This window comes from Mycteria americana, chromosome 5 (genome assembly GCF_035582795.1).
Source record: "Mycteria americana isolate JAX WOST 10 ecotype Jacksonville Zoo and Gardens chromosome 5, USCA_MyAme_1.0, whole genome shotgun sequence".
Taxonomy (NCBI): domain Eukaryota; kingdom Metazoa; phylum Chordata; class Aves; order Ciconiiformes; family Ciconiidae; genus Mycteria; species Mycteria americana.
The window spans coordinates 49,486,011-49,501,795 of record NC_134369.1 but is presented as its reverse complement, the minus strand read 5'-3'; the positions used below and the strand labels follow the sequence as shown (position 1 = coordinate 49,501,795).

The 15,785-nt window shown below is 44.7% G+C and overlaps 2 protein-coding genes across 3 annotated transcripts in view; one reads left to right on the top strand and one right to left on the bottom strand.

The window, feature by feature from the left end:
• Window positions 1-15,785, top strand: part of ISM2 (isthmin 2) — a 411,356-nt gene that overhangs the window by 162,590 nt on the left and 232,981 nt on the right. The window lies entirely within an intron of this gene.
• ADCK1 (aarF domain containing kinase 1) overlaps window positions 1-15,785 on the bottom strand; it is an 81,301-nt gene that overhangs the window by 12,738 nt on the left and 52,778 nt on the right. The window contains exons 5-7 of the mRNA XM_075503341.1: window positions 13,137-13,295; window positions 9,174-9,332; window positions 5,795-5,911 (exon numbers count right to left, since the gene is read on the bottom strand). Coding sequence (XP_075359456.1) covers window positions 5,795-5,911; window positions 9,174-9,332; window positions 13,137-13,295 — 435 coding nt within the window. The remainder of the gene's footprint in view (window positions 1-5,794; window positions 5,912-9,173; window positions 9,333-13,136; window positions 13,296-15,785) is intronic.

Genomic DNA, 15,785 nt, shown 5'->3' with positions numbered 1-15,785 from the left:
TGAAACTGCCTGATAAGGCATCATCCCTTCCTGTCCCACCTCCATCTGTGACTGTCTCTTTAGATCAGGAGCAGATACTAGTCTCTGGCCTTAATTTGGCTGTAATATTTGCCAATTATTTTAAGAGATGGCGACACTAACTTCAATTGATCTCATTAAAAGTAAAGGTCGTTGTGCAGCTAATTTCTCAGGGCTCAATATTACCTCCTCAGGCCAAAATAATAGCATTGATTTTGGAACCTTAATCGAAGGTTAATTGGATTGAAGAGTGTATTGGGTTTTTGCTTTCTTTCGTTGTTGTTATTACAGCCATCATCTAAGGGTTTGCTTAATCCTGCTAGGGCAATCCTGCCCAATTAAACTGGTGTCAAATTAGCAAAGGGTGCGCATGGAGAATAGCCACAATTTGGAGCCTGCTCTGTGTCTCTGCTCTGAAATGGCTCTTCTCCATAGCAGATTAGGATGGTCACACACAAGAGATCCGATTTCACACTCTGCCCTCTGTGATCCGGTTGTGAGGATCAAAACACAGTGCTCTGTAATGCAGTACTATCACTATGCACTGATCTAGCGTCACAGCAAGGTGATGTCTGGACACCCACTATGTCATTAAGATACAGGAATAGTTTTTAGGACTCCTGGAGTGTACTCCTAGCATGCCCCGTACTCTCTGTTGGGGACTGAGGAAATTGTTTTCCTGCTCAGTGCCCCATCTTCCACGGCATTTAAGTGGGGAGAAATATTCTGAGTCATCCGCCCAGGGAACTGAGAGACTAACGTGATAAGTTTCTACAGATTCTCAAAAGGACACAGGCAGAGAAGACCAGTCGTTGTTTATTTAATTGTTTCTTGCATCTCTGTCAGACCCAAAATGGCCATGGGGATCATTTTCCCTTGGCTTTAAATGTAGTCGTATTTCCTTGGATTTAATGTAAAGCATCTTGCTGAGACTTAAACAATTGATTGACACTGATACTTGAGACTGACTTTCAGTAAGAAACGGCTTTGTGTGTAATTTAACTCTTTTACCTGGTGTCTTTCCACAGTTCAGAAGCTGGAAGTGCTGGAGGTCACTATCCTGGCTTACCAATGCCTTGTGAATTTTCATTAAGCTTCAGACAAGAGGAAATGTAGAAGAATCTGCAAGGAAACCTCTCCCCAGACTAAATCAGTAGGTGCAAAGAGCAAGAATAGCCATTTTCCCCAGAAACACTGTTCTTCTCCATGCTCCATTTCATCTAACACTTGAGTGTTACAAGCACAAATACTTGAGACATGAGAGGTTTCCACACTTGCGCTGACAAAGGGATCCCACCCTGGGAAATCCCACTTAAATTTTAGCAGCTACAAGGCAGCAACTCCTGACTCTTGGCAGAAGGGTAAATCCGACACTGAAAGCATATTTCAAGTTGAAAAGCTGTCAACCATGAGAAGGTAGCTGGACTCTTTAGTGAGCTAAGAGATACCGTTCCAGTGCAGAACCCATTTAGTAACAGAAGGAAGCAAAAAGCCACAGTAGGATGGACTGACAGATGGCAATAATTGCGCACAGTAGCTCATCTTAAGTACCTTAGCTGTTTGCTTTCACTTCTCAGCTGGACAAACACTTTCCTGACTTCTGAATCATCCATGGCTGATGACCAGGCTCTTAGTGAGCTGAAGTACATGGCATCATTTCCTTTCCCTGACTCAAGTCCAAGCCAGGGCAATCATGGGGGACTCTCCACTTGGCTACCTGAGCTGGCTGGTTAGTTGGAGGCAATACAGCACATACCACGAGTGCATCTGTAAGCTCCACAGCTCCCACAGCCTCCTGATCCAGCAGCCTCTGCGGAGACAGGCAGAGCATCCACAAAGAGGGACAGGGAGGACCCATGCAGCAGATCAGAGATAATGTTAAGATCTGTATACAGACAAGAGCTCTCTAAATGAATCAGGTGAAATCAGAATGGGTGCAAAAGGAGCATTTGTGCCATTTGGGATCTTCTTTAAAAGTCCATGCTCTAAGCAGCCTTGCTATCCTTCCTTCCCTCCTGTATACAGTATGCTACAAACATCTTGAGAGCCCCTCTGTCTGTTTTATCTCCCTTCCCTGCTCTACCCACCTCTTCCAAATGTATCTTCCCAACCAAGACTGTAAATGCTCTTGTGTCTTGAAACAGGAACAGCCCAGTTTCCACCTGGCCCCCTTCTTAACCCTGCCATGGCTTGGTCTTCCCTCAAAATTCACGCTGGCTCATTTCTTGATAATTCCCCTCTCCAGGCTTCCCTCCCACTGTCAATATCCTAGCTGCATGCTCATCCTCAGCTACACTTGCACATGAATAAGTAACTGTTCCACAGGCAGATATTTCAGTGTTTGCACTTGTCTTTAGAAATCAAAGCCTTCTCTGATTAAATGCCATTACAATCCAGCGCTTGGACGGATCCAGAGAGATTAATGTGCTTTTGGGCAGCTTTAATGATAATCCTGCTACAGACGGTATTAAGTAAATGTCAGTAACCTGGTTTGAAGGAAGCTTTCACCTCAGGGATCCTTTCCATTTAGAGGAGAGTGGCTCAGCTTGCTTTTCAAGGCTGCATTGTCACACAAGAGAAATCCTGCTTAGCGAAGACTCCTCTTCCTCCACCCAGTAAAACAAAATGGAGTAAGATGATAGAGGGGTTGATAGATAGATAGATTGAGGTGATTTATAGGGAGCTAATGCATCTCTTGAAAGCCAGAACTGCTGTATGTTATAAGCCATGTCATAGTTTTGAAACCTGGGTTGCCACCCCCTCCTCATGCTCCTTTCAGTGTCTGCTGCCTTTTGCTCCCTTCACCACCATGCCATGCAGTTCTTTACCAGGGCATCAACAGCAGCAGCTGATAACGGACCTTGGTCATATTTGTCCCCATCTGCTGCACCTTGCCAGAGGAGAGGTCTGGGGTGTGCACTGCCCCTACCTCATCTTACTGGGGCCATAATAACAGACCTCGTTCCCCATCACATGATTCTGACAGGCTCGGTATTCCCTCCTTTCTACTGTTGCTTTATTGGCAATCAGTAAAAGTTAATCATTAATTTTGGGGGGGGTGGGGAGAGAAATGGAAGAAAGAACAGCTCAGTGCAGGCACTGACAAAGTTTGCAGAAACTCAGTCCTACCACTGAGCTGAGTAACATTCTATATCTAACAGATTGCCAGAAACTTCTGAGGCTTACACTTCGCAGTAGTAGAACTCTGTTGACAACTTTTTTAAAATTACATCTTAGCCATCATTTAGAGACCAGCTCAGAATCAGCAAAATATGTGGTTTCATTGATGCATGGAACCTATTGTGCCAAGACGTCACAAAACTACCTTCCCAAAGGCATGGATGAACAAAAAAAATGAGCTGAATTTTCACCCTAAATCTCTCCTATCGCAAGCAAAAGCCTCTGCAAGTTAGAAAAACTGAAATTAGCTGCTTCACTACTTTATTTTGACACATACTGGCAGCAAAATATCCCACTGAAAGGCTGAAGTAATTGAATTTTCTACCCTGACTGGCTGGAGGAAGCTATGGAAGATTGCAAAGAATGTTTTTCCCTGAGCTTCTCCAGACAACTTTGCTATCTCCAGCAGTTTGAGAAAATTCAAAGAAGCAACCAAAGTCCCAGGGAGCTACATTATGCTAGCTAGGTCGATCTCAGAATGGATCCGCTGTCCAAGAACTGCGAGGAAGCCCAACTCAAAATCTGAATGTACATATTGCTCAAGAGTCCTCCTGCTAATGCATCAAAACAAGCCTTTCTGACTGACTATTTCAAGACTTGAGGAATATTCACTGTTGTATCTGAGCGCTGTGGGCTAGATTTGACCTCTGCCTTTATAGCAGAAGAAAAGGATAGGATAAACTCACTCAAAGAAACGACTCTCTAGCTTTTGACCAGTTGACTTGTCCAGGTGAATGGAGCTGACTGCATGTTCTGCCATGGAAAAGGCTTTTAAAATCTCTCATGATAGCGAAGTCCACAAGCGACCATGTTCTCAAGAGTCACACTATGGTGCTTTTTGCAGACCAGATGCATCATTGACGCACTTACCTTGGTAAATACAAAGAAAGATCATCAGCACAAAATAGACACAGAGAAGGAATTGTCTACCTCTGATCAGCTGACAATTACCTCTGTGATGCCCTGATGAGAGGGAGGAGGAAAACCAGTGACCCAAATGCTCCAAATCCTTCCTGATGGAGACGTGAAAGGAGAGAGACTGCACTATCTACGGGTGAGGTTGTACTCAATGAGGAAGTCCCTTGAATGAAAATGGACCAGACATCTTGCAGGGAAGAAAGCATCATTCACTATTACCCGTTAACCTTGGCTTGTTTGTCACAATTAAAATGGAAAGACAGTCTCAAAATCTACTTTAACCTTAGTTAAGTATTTCTTGTTTTCCTGTATTTCAGTGGAGAAACACATGAAAAGGTGCCTGCCTTTCTGCCTGCAGAGGTTACTAGAAAGTATCTCATTGACTTCTGCGGGGTGCAAGAGCAGAGGAAGAGGCGATGAGAAACAGGCAGAGAAACAGGAAGGTTACTCAGTCTTCCACTTGTAATTTTGCTGAGCTCTTCAGGCAGAGAAAGAGCTGCATGCTGACTTAAGGAGGCAGCTGAGAAGATACACTTAACGTTCTCTGTTTGTGGGGCATACCAAACTCACATTTCCCCTCCTTTGAGAGGTCTTTGGCATGTCTCTAACTGATGCCACAGGAACTTTGCCATGGATAGAAAGGGAGCAGAGAGAGAGAGGAAGTGTTCAGATTTGGGAGGTAAATGGACGGGCAGATTAAGTACAATTGATTTTATGCCATAGCTCTTTGATAGCCAGTCAACCAAGTGCAGCTTTGAGGCTCATCGATAGGGCACAAGGGGAAAGGCAAGAAGCAGTGCCTCAATCAGCACTTACTGACTGGGAGGGGTGGCTTGACACACTGCCCAATGGCTCAAAACCCTTTCTCCTGGCATCTTCTCAGCCCTTCTGGGAAGTAATACCTTCTTTTCGTCAAGAATCTTTCAGCCACAGAGAATCCAAAGTGCTCTCCTGACTTCATGCCACACATACAAACTATTTCACTTGTCAGGGAAATGTAGCCTCTCTGTAGGGATGAAATCTGGCAGCTATTTAATGAAGGACTGCAAAACTACATAGTAATGTCGGACCAGGAGGCAAAGGAGAAAACTGTTGCATCCAGAAGAAAAAGGGAGATTTTGGAAAGCAGAAGAAAACAACCCATGTCAGAATATTATGCAAAGCACCATGGCTGAGGCTCCAGCACTCTAATAACTGTGAGCATATAAGACCTATGATTTATATCTCCTGCATAAGGTGACAGCTGTTGGGATACAAAAGCTACATCCCATGCATGTGTCCAGGAGAAAGTTAATGCAGAAGAAAGAGAGGGAAAGAAGAGAGACAAAAAGAATCAGAAGCTGAAGTTTTTCCTTTAGGATAACAAGAACTGCCATCTTGGAACAAACCACGGGTGTATGTAATACAAGAGCATGGTCATCTTTCACCATCTGTCCCCTCGAAGATCTCTCTAGCTGTGCAGCCTACAGGAGAGTGTTCCCCAAAAGGGGTTATGTACTTTTCCCAGAAGCACAAGAACTGAGATCTCTCTGATTGATTGCTCTGTTCACATCTGTAGGTGCTCCCTTTTCTGCCCCTTCCGGTCCTGTCAGCCTCCATTTTGCATCAACGTCAGTTGATGTCAACATCAGTTTTGCATTGCCCACCACGCCCAATTCAGAGATGGCTGAGAAACTACCTCATTGACATTGATGCCATTCCTTTCCATGTAGGCCCTGTCGTTCACCTGTCCCCCTTCCATAAACTCCATGAGAAGGACGCGCCTTGTTGAGAGCTCCCAGTAGATCCTGGGGACCTGAAACACAAACAGATGGGTTAGGTCAAACAACAGGCTGGGAAAGCAAGTAGAATATATTACACACAACCCAGAATGGAGTAAAAATGGAAGAGACTGAAGTGAGGACTTGTTTTTTTCCAGAGCACAAGGGAGGTAAATCCATCTACCAGCCTCTTCCCCAGGACAGCAGCAATGTGTGCAAGGACAATACACCAATTCAACGGCAGCAGGACCTGTCCTCATGCAACATTTCTGGTGACACTCCACAAAATTTTGACCACCTCCGAGTCCCACTGATGCCTGAGAGCTTTCTTATCTGCTCTGTAGCTCCTCTAGCTGGGCTGTTTAACCAGTACCTATTGCAAGTTTCTGAATCATTCACTCAGCTCCTTAAGACAGGAACTGCATCTCGTTTGCTACGCACAGGGCCCACTTATGCCGCTCTAAAAATGATAAGCCATCGTCATAAATTGTATCTCTGCAGTGCCCCTTGGAACACAAACGCCTTTGAGCTGACAAACCCTGCATACTTAGGCCATCTGCAATTGAACTGGGAGAAAAATCAAGTGTCACAAATAAGGGACTTGTCACAGAAACCCTGGGAGACCCTTAACTATCTTATTGCCAACGTGACACAGTAACAAGCGTAAAATGTCAAAGCACTTTTCATTCAATCTGCAGTAAATCAAGCTGAGTGAGGTACCAGTAAGAGGCCCGGTGTCACCCAGAGAGGCAGTGACACAGGCGTCACTCAGGCTGGCTCCCCCTTTTCCAGCCTCTCTCTCCAGCCAAATTCTTTTCATGCTGAAGTCCCTACTGTCAAGAGTCCTTTTGCTGAAGTTCCCTTTGGATATTCCTCACATCACTATGCTGACCAATCTCCCAAGCTGTCCAGATTTGCCTTTGCACATGGGTGAAGCTGCACAGGTACATTTCAGCAAAGATGTAAGGGAGCTCCACCCATTCCCATTACTGTGCCCCAATACAGAGATACACATTTTGGATCCTGTAAAGAGAGAACCAGCTGTGCAGCCTCCTCTCCTCACCCTCCCGACTCGGCTGTGGACTCAGGACTCGCACACTGCAAGGGTCCAGCACCTTGGGGCAGGACAGGAAGAGATAACTCCATCTAGGGCAACCAAAGCCAGGGGAACCAGCCAGGCCACTGTAGCTCATCGTAACTCCTGAGCAAGCAGCATTTGTTTTATACTCTGCTTGTAACTACTGACAGTGTCTCAGTCCCTCACAAACACTCTGCCTCCCCCACTGTTCCTGTCCTAGAGAGACCATTTTCCCCATGTCACCCAATTCTACCTTACCGTGTGTGTGCCACTTTAGATCAAAGACTCCTTTGCTGAGCAATTCTGATGTCCCTCAGTCCCACCGTTCAACGCTCCTGGCTTACTTTGCATGTTAACCTTGCGTAGACTTTGATGCCAGGGATCCGCTATGGGCAAGGGGGATTCATTTACTCGCAGCATTCCCAGCTTATCTGGATGTCCATTCTTTGCAGTTAGATTGGTGAGAAAGCAAACCAACTCCAAAACCAACAGTTCCCCAGCCCATCTAGCTCACTGATCCCTGCTGCCTTAGATCATTTCAGATGACATTCATTCTTGTCTCAAGATTTACAGGGGCAAGTCAGTGGGCTTGTAAAGCACTATCCATGCTCTCGGAGATGCCTCTCTCACTCACAGCCAAATTCTTCAGTGATTTTTTTAATTACTCACAGATGTTTGGCTGTAATGCTAGTGCATGGAAACAATTTATCTCTGGCTTTAAAAGCTCAAACAGGTTCACAGCACAAAATCTACTTCTCAGCTTTCTAGCGTGTTTAGGAAAATTAATGATACAGGAGCCCAATTCTTCCGTTGCCTTTGGGTGATGAACACATCTCTCAATTGGCAGGTCAGACGGGAGGATCCATTATTTAGCCATCTCAAGCCATTTGTTATTGTTACACATATTGATATCATGATAGCTCCTTAACCCAGCAAGGAGGTGATTGGCCGTCTCCATGGGGATTTACTTCACAGTATCCTAGTTACAGCTGCAACGGATACAGCTCTCCAAGGTGCATCACTTCTGATAAGCGCCCACTCAGCAAAATCATTGGCCTTTGGCCTTCTGTGGTCCTGGTGGCTTTTAGCTATCTGTGTCTATGGGAAGGCCACTGCTGCCACTGGGCTCCAAACGGACTGCCCCAAACTTGGAGTCAGGTGAGAAGGAACTATAGCCCTTGCATGGAGGAAGCAAGGAGAAAATTGATGCATCAGCCTGTAAAGTCTAACAAAAACTCACCTCATTTCAGACATCTTTCACTTCCATCTTGGGAATTCTGCATAAACAGGAGGTGAAAACCTCATTTTGATGTGTGTATGCAGGGGGTTCAAAGGAGGGTGCATTTTTTGCTGCCTTTGTGTATATGCAAATGCAGTTACGTCCATGACTGTGCCTACACCACTATGTATGCTTGACCATACTTGTGTATTTCCAGAATGCACACAGTGGAGGCTTGTGCTTCTTGTATGTCAGCAAAAGATTTGTGCACATGCGACTTTGAAGATGTGAGTTTATGTCTGCAAAGAAGGGGATGTGTACATATCTGGTTGTACTTGAGACATTTGTCAGTGACCTCAGTCAGTGTGTAGCAGGGGAGGTGGCATAAGAGTGTCAGTGGGGAAAAGCACAATATGGGTGCAGCTGAGTTTGTGTATGAAGGTAACATGAAGGCATTAGCCATGCATGTGTATGCAGGATGTACACTCAACTCCAGAGAGAAAAATGTGGTTTTTTGAAGGAGGAAAGATTTGTACGAACATGCTTCCTCCTGAGATACACAGTGTACCAAATCATACTTGACATCATCAGCTTCAGTCTAGCTTTCCTGTTTTATGTCCATTTCTTGCCCTCAGTTGAGATAAAGCCCAGGAAAAGGTACCATCAGATGGCTCAGCAAAGAATGGCAAAGTCACAGGTCTCTGGACAAGTTCAGAAACAGTGCTTGGGGAAATGAATAGCAGGCTCCAGAGACTGCTGGCCCCAAGCCACCACTCCTCATCCGATATACAGTGCCTACAGTAGGAAACAGACAAGGAGGAAGCATGTCTCAGAGCAGTTTCTGGTCCATATCAGCAGAACAGTCTAGGATGAACAACACAGAGGGACTGAACTCCATTCTCCCTCGGTATGGTTCCTCCAGGTGGTGAATGAGGTGCACAAGATGCATAAAGAGAGACTATTAATGCACATACATACGAGGAAATATGTGTTCCCTCACCTTCAGGAAGTCAAAGTTCTTGAGCATATGAGCAACCTTCTCAGCATTTCTGCCTTCATTGAGGAAATCCAGCTCCAAGGGCAGATTCTTCTTAGCTTCTTCCACCAGCCACATGAACTCAAAATCTGGAAAGATCTGCTTCACAACCAAGAGGAGAACCTGAGAACAGGAAAACAGACAATCTGCTGCATCCTGGCTCCAAAGCCACGCAGCTACACATAGTGGTGTTTTGATAGGATCGTTCCATGTAACTTACAGACAAAAAAACCCAACCTGCACCCCAAGTGCTTGTAGGGTTCCTGCAGTATCATAACATAATACATGGTGTCATGCCTTGGTCATGCAACACAAATTTTGGCTTGCCCTTCCACACAGGCACATCTAGGAGTTAAATGATGGCACAGACACCAAAGGGAGACCAGCTGCTTGCTGCCTAGAAGTAAGAGAACAAAGCCCTGGAGAAGAGACCATATGGCCGGATCTCACCAAGGGCATGGCCCAGGAGCGACTTTCTTCTGCGTCCTACAATTCTACAAGTCACTGTTTGGCTTTATTCGAACAGCCCTCAGATAATGCAGAAGAGGAAGATCTAAAGTACAACTTGTCACCTCTATGTTACTTCTTCCACTGCTGAGCAAGAATTTTCCTAGCACAGAAAATCCACTGGGCAGTTCAGAGAAGACAATGGAGTCTGGATACAGGTAGTAGGCTACATATCTTTAAAGGGCACTTCTGCTGGGGATCAGAGGGCAAGTTGCTCCTCAGCGTCAGTCACAGCCATCCTTAGCAATGCTCAGGTGGTGTTTTCTAAGTATCATATATCCAGCACCTGGCATCCTTTTCTTCTTAAAGGGATTAGGTATTCAGCTGCATAGGGCCTCGAAAAGCCCAGCCAAAAAGTTCCTGGAAACATTTGCTTAAAGCAACATTTAAGGGGTGAGTGATGGGCAGTCCTTCCTGAAGAAAATTAAGATTATGCGATTGGATGGCATAATCAAAGCTGCACAGCAGCCAAAGATGCTTTCTGTTCAAATGAAGGGCCAGTTTCTCAACCAGAGTCACAAATTTACACAAGCTGACAATCTGGACCACATCTTAAGGAAAATAATTTGTTTGGCTTTTTTTAACTACTTGAGTCATAAACCAAGAATAAAACGTAAAAATGCAATCCACTTTATCTCTTTATCTTACTTGTTCTGTACATCCATATGAAAATGAAAACAGACTTGTCAGTGTGTGTTCCTGGACAGTTTCCCTTTCTAGATCTCTACCATTGAGGTGGGAATTCCTGCACTGCAGGAGGAACATTTAAAGCACACACAGAAAGCTGCTATCATTGAAATGTATGACAAAAAATAAATTTATGAACCATCACTGCTCCTGTTCAGCTGTGTGAAAACGTTTGTTCTCCACCCGTCTCTACTTCTCTTATCTAAATGTCAGTTCCAAACTCAATGTTCCTTTAAAAATGTAATCACCAGGTTCCAGACACTATTGAATGATTTTTCTACTGTTATATCTAGAGGCATAAATCCTTTCAAATTTATGTCACCCAAGTGAAATGTAACTAGCGATCTTCATGAATGTGTACATAAACTTTATAGGGGCTGCAGGATTATTTCATTGGTGCCTGATGTGAGAAAACTCATGCATTGTTTTTTGCTTTCTTTAAATGTTCTTTTGAATCAATTTGCCAACTTGTCCATCAGCAGGGACATACTTAACAAGTATTTGGCCTGTCCCTTTTCTGACATCTGTCTAACATATTGTCTTGAAATAAGTATTGATATAAGAAGAGCAGTGAAGTATCTCTCTCTGGATTTATCAGATGCTGTACTGATTTTTAAAGAGTCAGCAATGATCCTATGAAACCTCAAATGAATTTTGGAATTTTCCATCTAGCTTTTCCCATTCAGATTCCTTCCTATCAGTCCCTAAATAAGACCATCTCCATCAATATTTAAATCAACCTCCTACCTAGCTGCAACGTCTGTCTGATTCTTAAAGGACCAGAATCTCAGTGCACATATTTGGCTTTCAGTGCAGCCTACGCAAAAATAGTCCCACACAAGGATACGATGATGCATGTGAGCCAGCACTCCACAGAGACCCTTTAAAAACAAGACTGCATATGTCATGTTGTGAGCTACTTTCCCATAGCTGTTTGTACACAACATCTCGAGGATGACAAACTAAATTGTCTGTAGAGGAAGGACAATATTAAATAGCCAAAAGGAAATACACTGTTTTAGTTTCAAGTTTCCCAGGAGGATTAGTCTAAAAACAGAAAAGGCAGGAATCATTCTAAAATTATTTGTTTATATGTCTCTTACCAGTATAACCAGCAACCACAGCAACATAGTGTGAGGGGCATTTTTTCTGTTATATTTTTCTGTCCCAAGGTGGATCTAGGTCTTGGCTCATTCATACACAATCCTCTTATTGCCCTGGTCTCACAGTCTTTCATTACCTTGCACATCCTTCTTCCTTGACTGCTTAGCTTCTGCTATCCTGTCCTGGGCAGGAGTGAAGGATGCCATAAGCCCCCTGAGAACTGCTGTGCATGTGACGACTCACAAAAGCAAACTCACTGGGCACACCACTGCAGTCAGTCCTAGAGAGGACCTGAATCAAATCCAAATCTACAGCTGGACCCAAAGCAAGTTCAAACAGTTCTCTGTTCTCAAACCAGCACTGAAACAGACATATCCCATCGTACTGGGATATCTTTATTGAACCCAAAAATTTATTTCACTATGAGTTCAAAATAAATGTTCAGCTGCAAACTGATGTGCTCTAGCTGTAACCAGCTGTGTTTCTTTGCAGACTAGCCAGGATTGCTCAAAGCAGGGTGTTTTAGCTGCCTAAAGAAGCTTTAGTTATATGTTCCTCTGAGAGGGTGCTGGCAGGATCTTTGATTCCTGATCTCCTGTGATGGAGAACTGTGTGTCATTGCATCAGCAGTACCCTCTAAACACTTATCAGACCCGCTCAGCTTAATCTTCCCCTCTTTAGTCCCATGGCCATACTTGTCTGCCAATGCATGTGCACATTACTGTACTATATATACAGATATAGGCTTACTAGGAGAGCTGAGTGCTTTAGTGTTACCATTTACAGACCTAATCCTTCCCCTCTCCTCCACCTCAGCCCCATCTCCCATTTCCTGTTCCCTACCATACTACTGGCATCTTTGACTACTGCAATGCAGTGTAGTGCCACAGCTCTTCTCCAGCTTCTCCCTTCAATGGACTAGACTTAGAAGTTTGGGAAAAGCTACAGCATTGTACTGGGAACATGAGTGGTACCCACCATTCAGGAGAGGAACAGGACACAGGTACTTAAACTTTTTTCCTAGCTGAATCCCTCATCTGTGTGTCTGCCCCTGTTAGGTGACCTTCTCCATATTTCAGTGTTTTTGTTTCCAGCACGAATCAGCTCAGCATTAAGGAGCTGATCAAGAAACAGAACTGAATCACAGCAAGCTCAGCCACTGTTGAATCCAGACTGGAATTCATGCTAATGAATTTTTTCATGACTGAAAAAACATGCTAATCATGGAGAATGATTTTTCCTTGGCCACACAGCCCTGACTGCAAGGGGAACTGAAACCAGTTTAATCCACCAGTTAATGGGCACACAGGCAGAAGACAGACTTCAGGACTCACTGTCTAGTTTTTAAATCTCATATGGACTTACTCAGATGTCATTCACATTTACCTGTCTTCTCCTTCTGCCTTCCTTCAGTCTCACCCTCTTGTTCAGCCTCTCCACCCACACAATCACCCTCACTGCAATCCTCACCAACTTTCTGTATTATTCCTGTAAGACAGCATTTATCTCTGTGGAGGTTTCAAAGCTACAGGATGGTGTTGTTATACCCGCTTACATCATGGGTGAATGTGGCCCCCACACGTTTCAATGGCAATTGCTCTGTAAGTCAAAGTCAACGGGTAGTTTTACCTCCATGAGCAAAATATCCTTGGAGCTCTGAGCTTGGACCTTTGGGTGCTGGATTTTCACTGCCACCGTTCTCCCATCCTGCAGCACTGCCTTGTGCACCTGGGCTAGTGATGCTGCTCCCAAGGGTGTGTCCTCAAAACTCACGAAGAGCTCTTTTATCTGCCGGGAGAAGAGAGAGAGGCATCAGCTTGGGGTGCCAGAGGCTATCCTAAGGAAAGCCCTGCCCACAGGCCAGAGACAGCATGTGCCGAAGCTGGGCAGGCTCAGCCCTTTCATCCTTCCTCTGTTCCCTGCCTGAGCCTTGTCACTGCTTGGCCTCCCAGTGAAGCCCGCCAAGCACCAAAGTGCCCTGGAGATACTCTGCTTATGGAAACCTGTGGCAGATCCCCAGCAGCGCATTTCATCTAGGACACAGAGTGGCCAGGCAGCATTGTGAGGGACCCCCCCAGGCTGTCCCGAAAACAGGTTGGAGCGATTACTGTCAGCATCCTTGGCTGTTACTGGGTGCAGAAGCCAACAGCTGTCCCTCTGCATGTAATTCTTCTGCAGATATTTAATACCACCCACCATCACCCCCTGAAACCTGACGGGGTGTGTTCCCATGCATTACAGCAGTGTTGGCCAGCTTACATGATGAAAGCCAGCACATGACCAGGAACAGTGGTAAGGGCTAGATTCAGGGCAGGGGGACAAAAATTGCAGTTTGTACCTCTGACGACTTGGCCTGAAAACATGTTTTATGTGCCTCCAGTAAAAGTAACCAGTGCTCTCAGCTCAGAAGAAGCACCTGGTGGGGACAGCAAAGCCGTATGTGGGCAGCAAAGGAAAGTATTAGCAGCTCTGGGTATGAAACTCAGGACCAGACTATAAGGGAAGTTGCAGATGAAAAAGTAGATTCACCAGGGGGATGTCCAGGAAGCAAAAACCTAGACAGACATGGGTGAGGCAATGGGAGACGGGCAAAGGCCTGTCTGCCTGGCATAACACAGCACCCTGCTAGAGACCCTCAGTGCAGCACTGGGCAGCTCGGGCCCTGGAAACACTATTACCATGGTAGTGTGATATCAGCCAGGCTGACTAGCCAGGCCCCTTCGCACAATTAATTAACTCAGAAGAAGTGTCAATGTGCTTATGTGGCTTCAGACACGGAGCTAGTTCATGTAACAGTAGTCGAGGGTTTCTGTCCTGCTCTGTAGAGCAAGGTGCAGACAAGCTCTGAGGTATACCGAAGTCAGCAAAGGGAACCTGTCCCACCCTTCCCGCGGGCTGGACTGATTTTGGGTGAGCACTTGAGAAGCCTGTAATTTATGCAGTAACAGAAAAGAAAGAATGTCAGTGCATTTTTATAACCTGCTTTTTAAAAGGTAATTAAAGATGGGAGCTGCAGCGAGCTAGTAATTAAATATGAATAAAGACCTTCTAAGCAAAGTCTTCATGCAAAGCGTTAAACGAATATTCTTTTTGCTGACAAGGAAGAAAAATACTATACAAGGAGCAGCCTGTTCCCTCCTGCAGCTGCCAGGGAATGAGCCCCCTCCCACACCACCCTACCCCTTCTCTCCCAGCCCCTTCCACAGAAAACTATTGCTAGCAACAAACTGGAGCATTTGCAGCAATTAGATTCCAACAGCGACTCAGCTGCCACCAGTAATTCACTAGGAAGGTGCATTTTATTTATTTATTTAATTCCCTTTGGTCCTGGCGGCAAAATCAATTAAGTAAAACAACTGCATTTAAAAACAACTAGTTATGTGTTTTTTAATTACAGCAGGTCCATAATTCAAACCTATTGACATTCCTGTCTCAAGAGAGAAAAGGTTTTTCTCTCTTCCCCCCCTGCCCTTTCTTTTCTCTCTCACTTCTGGATTTTGAGATTCTCGTTTCAGATTAGTATAAAGAAAGAAGCACCTACAGGATGACAGATGGCTCAGGGGACGTCTTCAAGACACAGGGGCTTTTACCTTTATGTGAAGTTTGTCTATCAGCTGAAGAGAGAACCTGTTAAGGGGAAGAGACTTAAGGTGGCCAGGAGCATGTTGGGCTACAAGATCCCGTAAGGAAGGAAAAAATGCAAACGGAGAACTTGCCACATGAGGTCGAGCTGGGGCTTTCTTCAGCTCTCTCACTACCCTACACACTCATATTAAAGGGATGTACCCTTTAATGAGTTAATACTTAATACTTTTAATACTTTACAGAGTAGCAGCCAATATTACTAGTCTAACTGTCATAACGGTGGTAACATCCACCAAAGGTTAAAGCACAGAATTGGGAGTTCACTGGCCTGAATCCAGTAAGGTACATTTATAGTAAGACCACATATAGATTGGATAAAGTTCCATCTGCTCTGGATTTCAAAAGCTTTTAATTGCCTACACTGTCAATCCAACTATTTTCACCAGTATTGAATGCATGCAGGGGAAAAAAAAAAGCTGCACATATTCCCTCTGGCAGGAATAATATATACAATATTCTTGTATGACTAAGTTTTCTAACGAAACATCATGTGAAGAAAGCTGTCTCTAGGAGTTCTTTTGGGCAGAAGGATTTCATTTAAAAACTTGTTATTTAGGACATGAAAGCCAGGTTAGCAGTTATGTCCGTTAGAGCCAGCCCAGTGGCCCTCCTGCAATTCAAGGGGGAATTTGT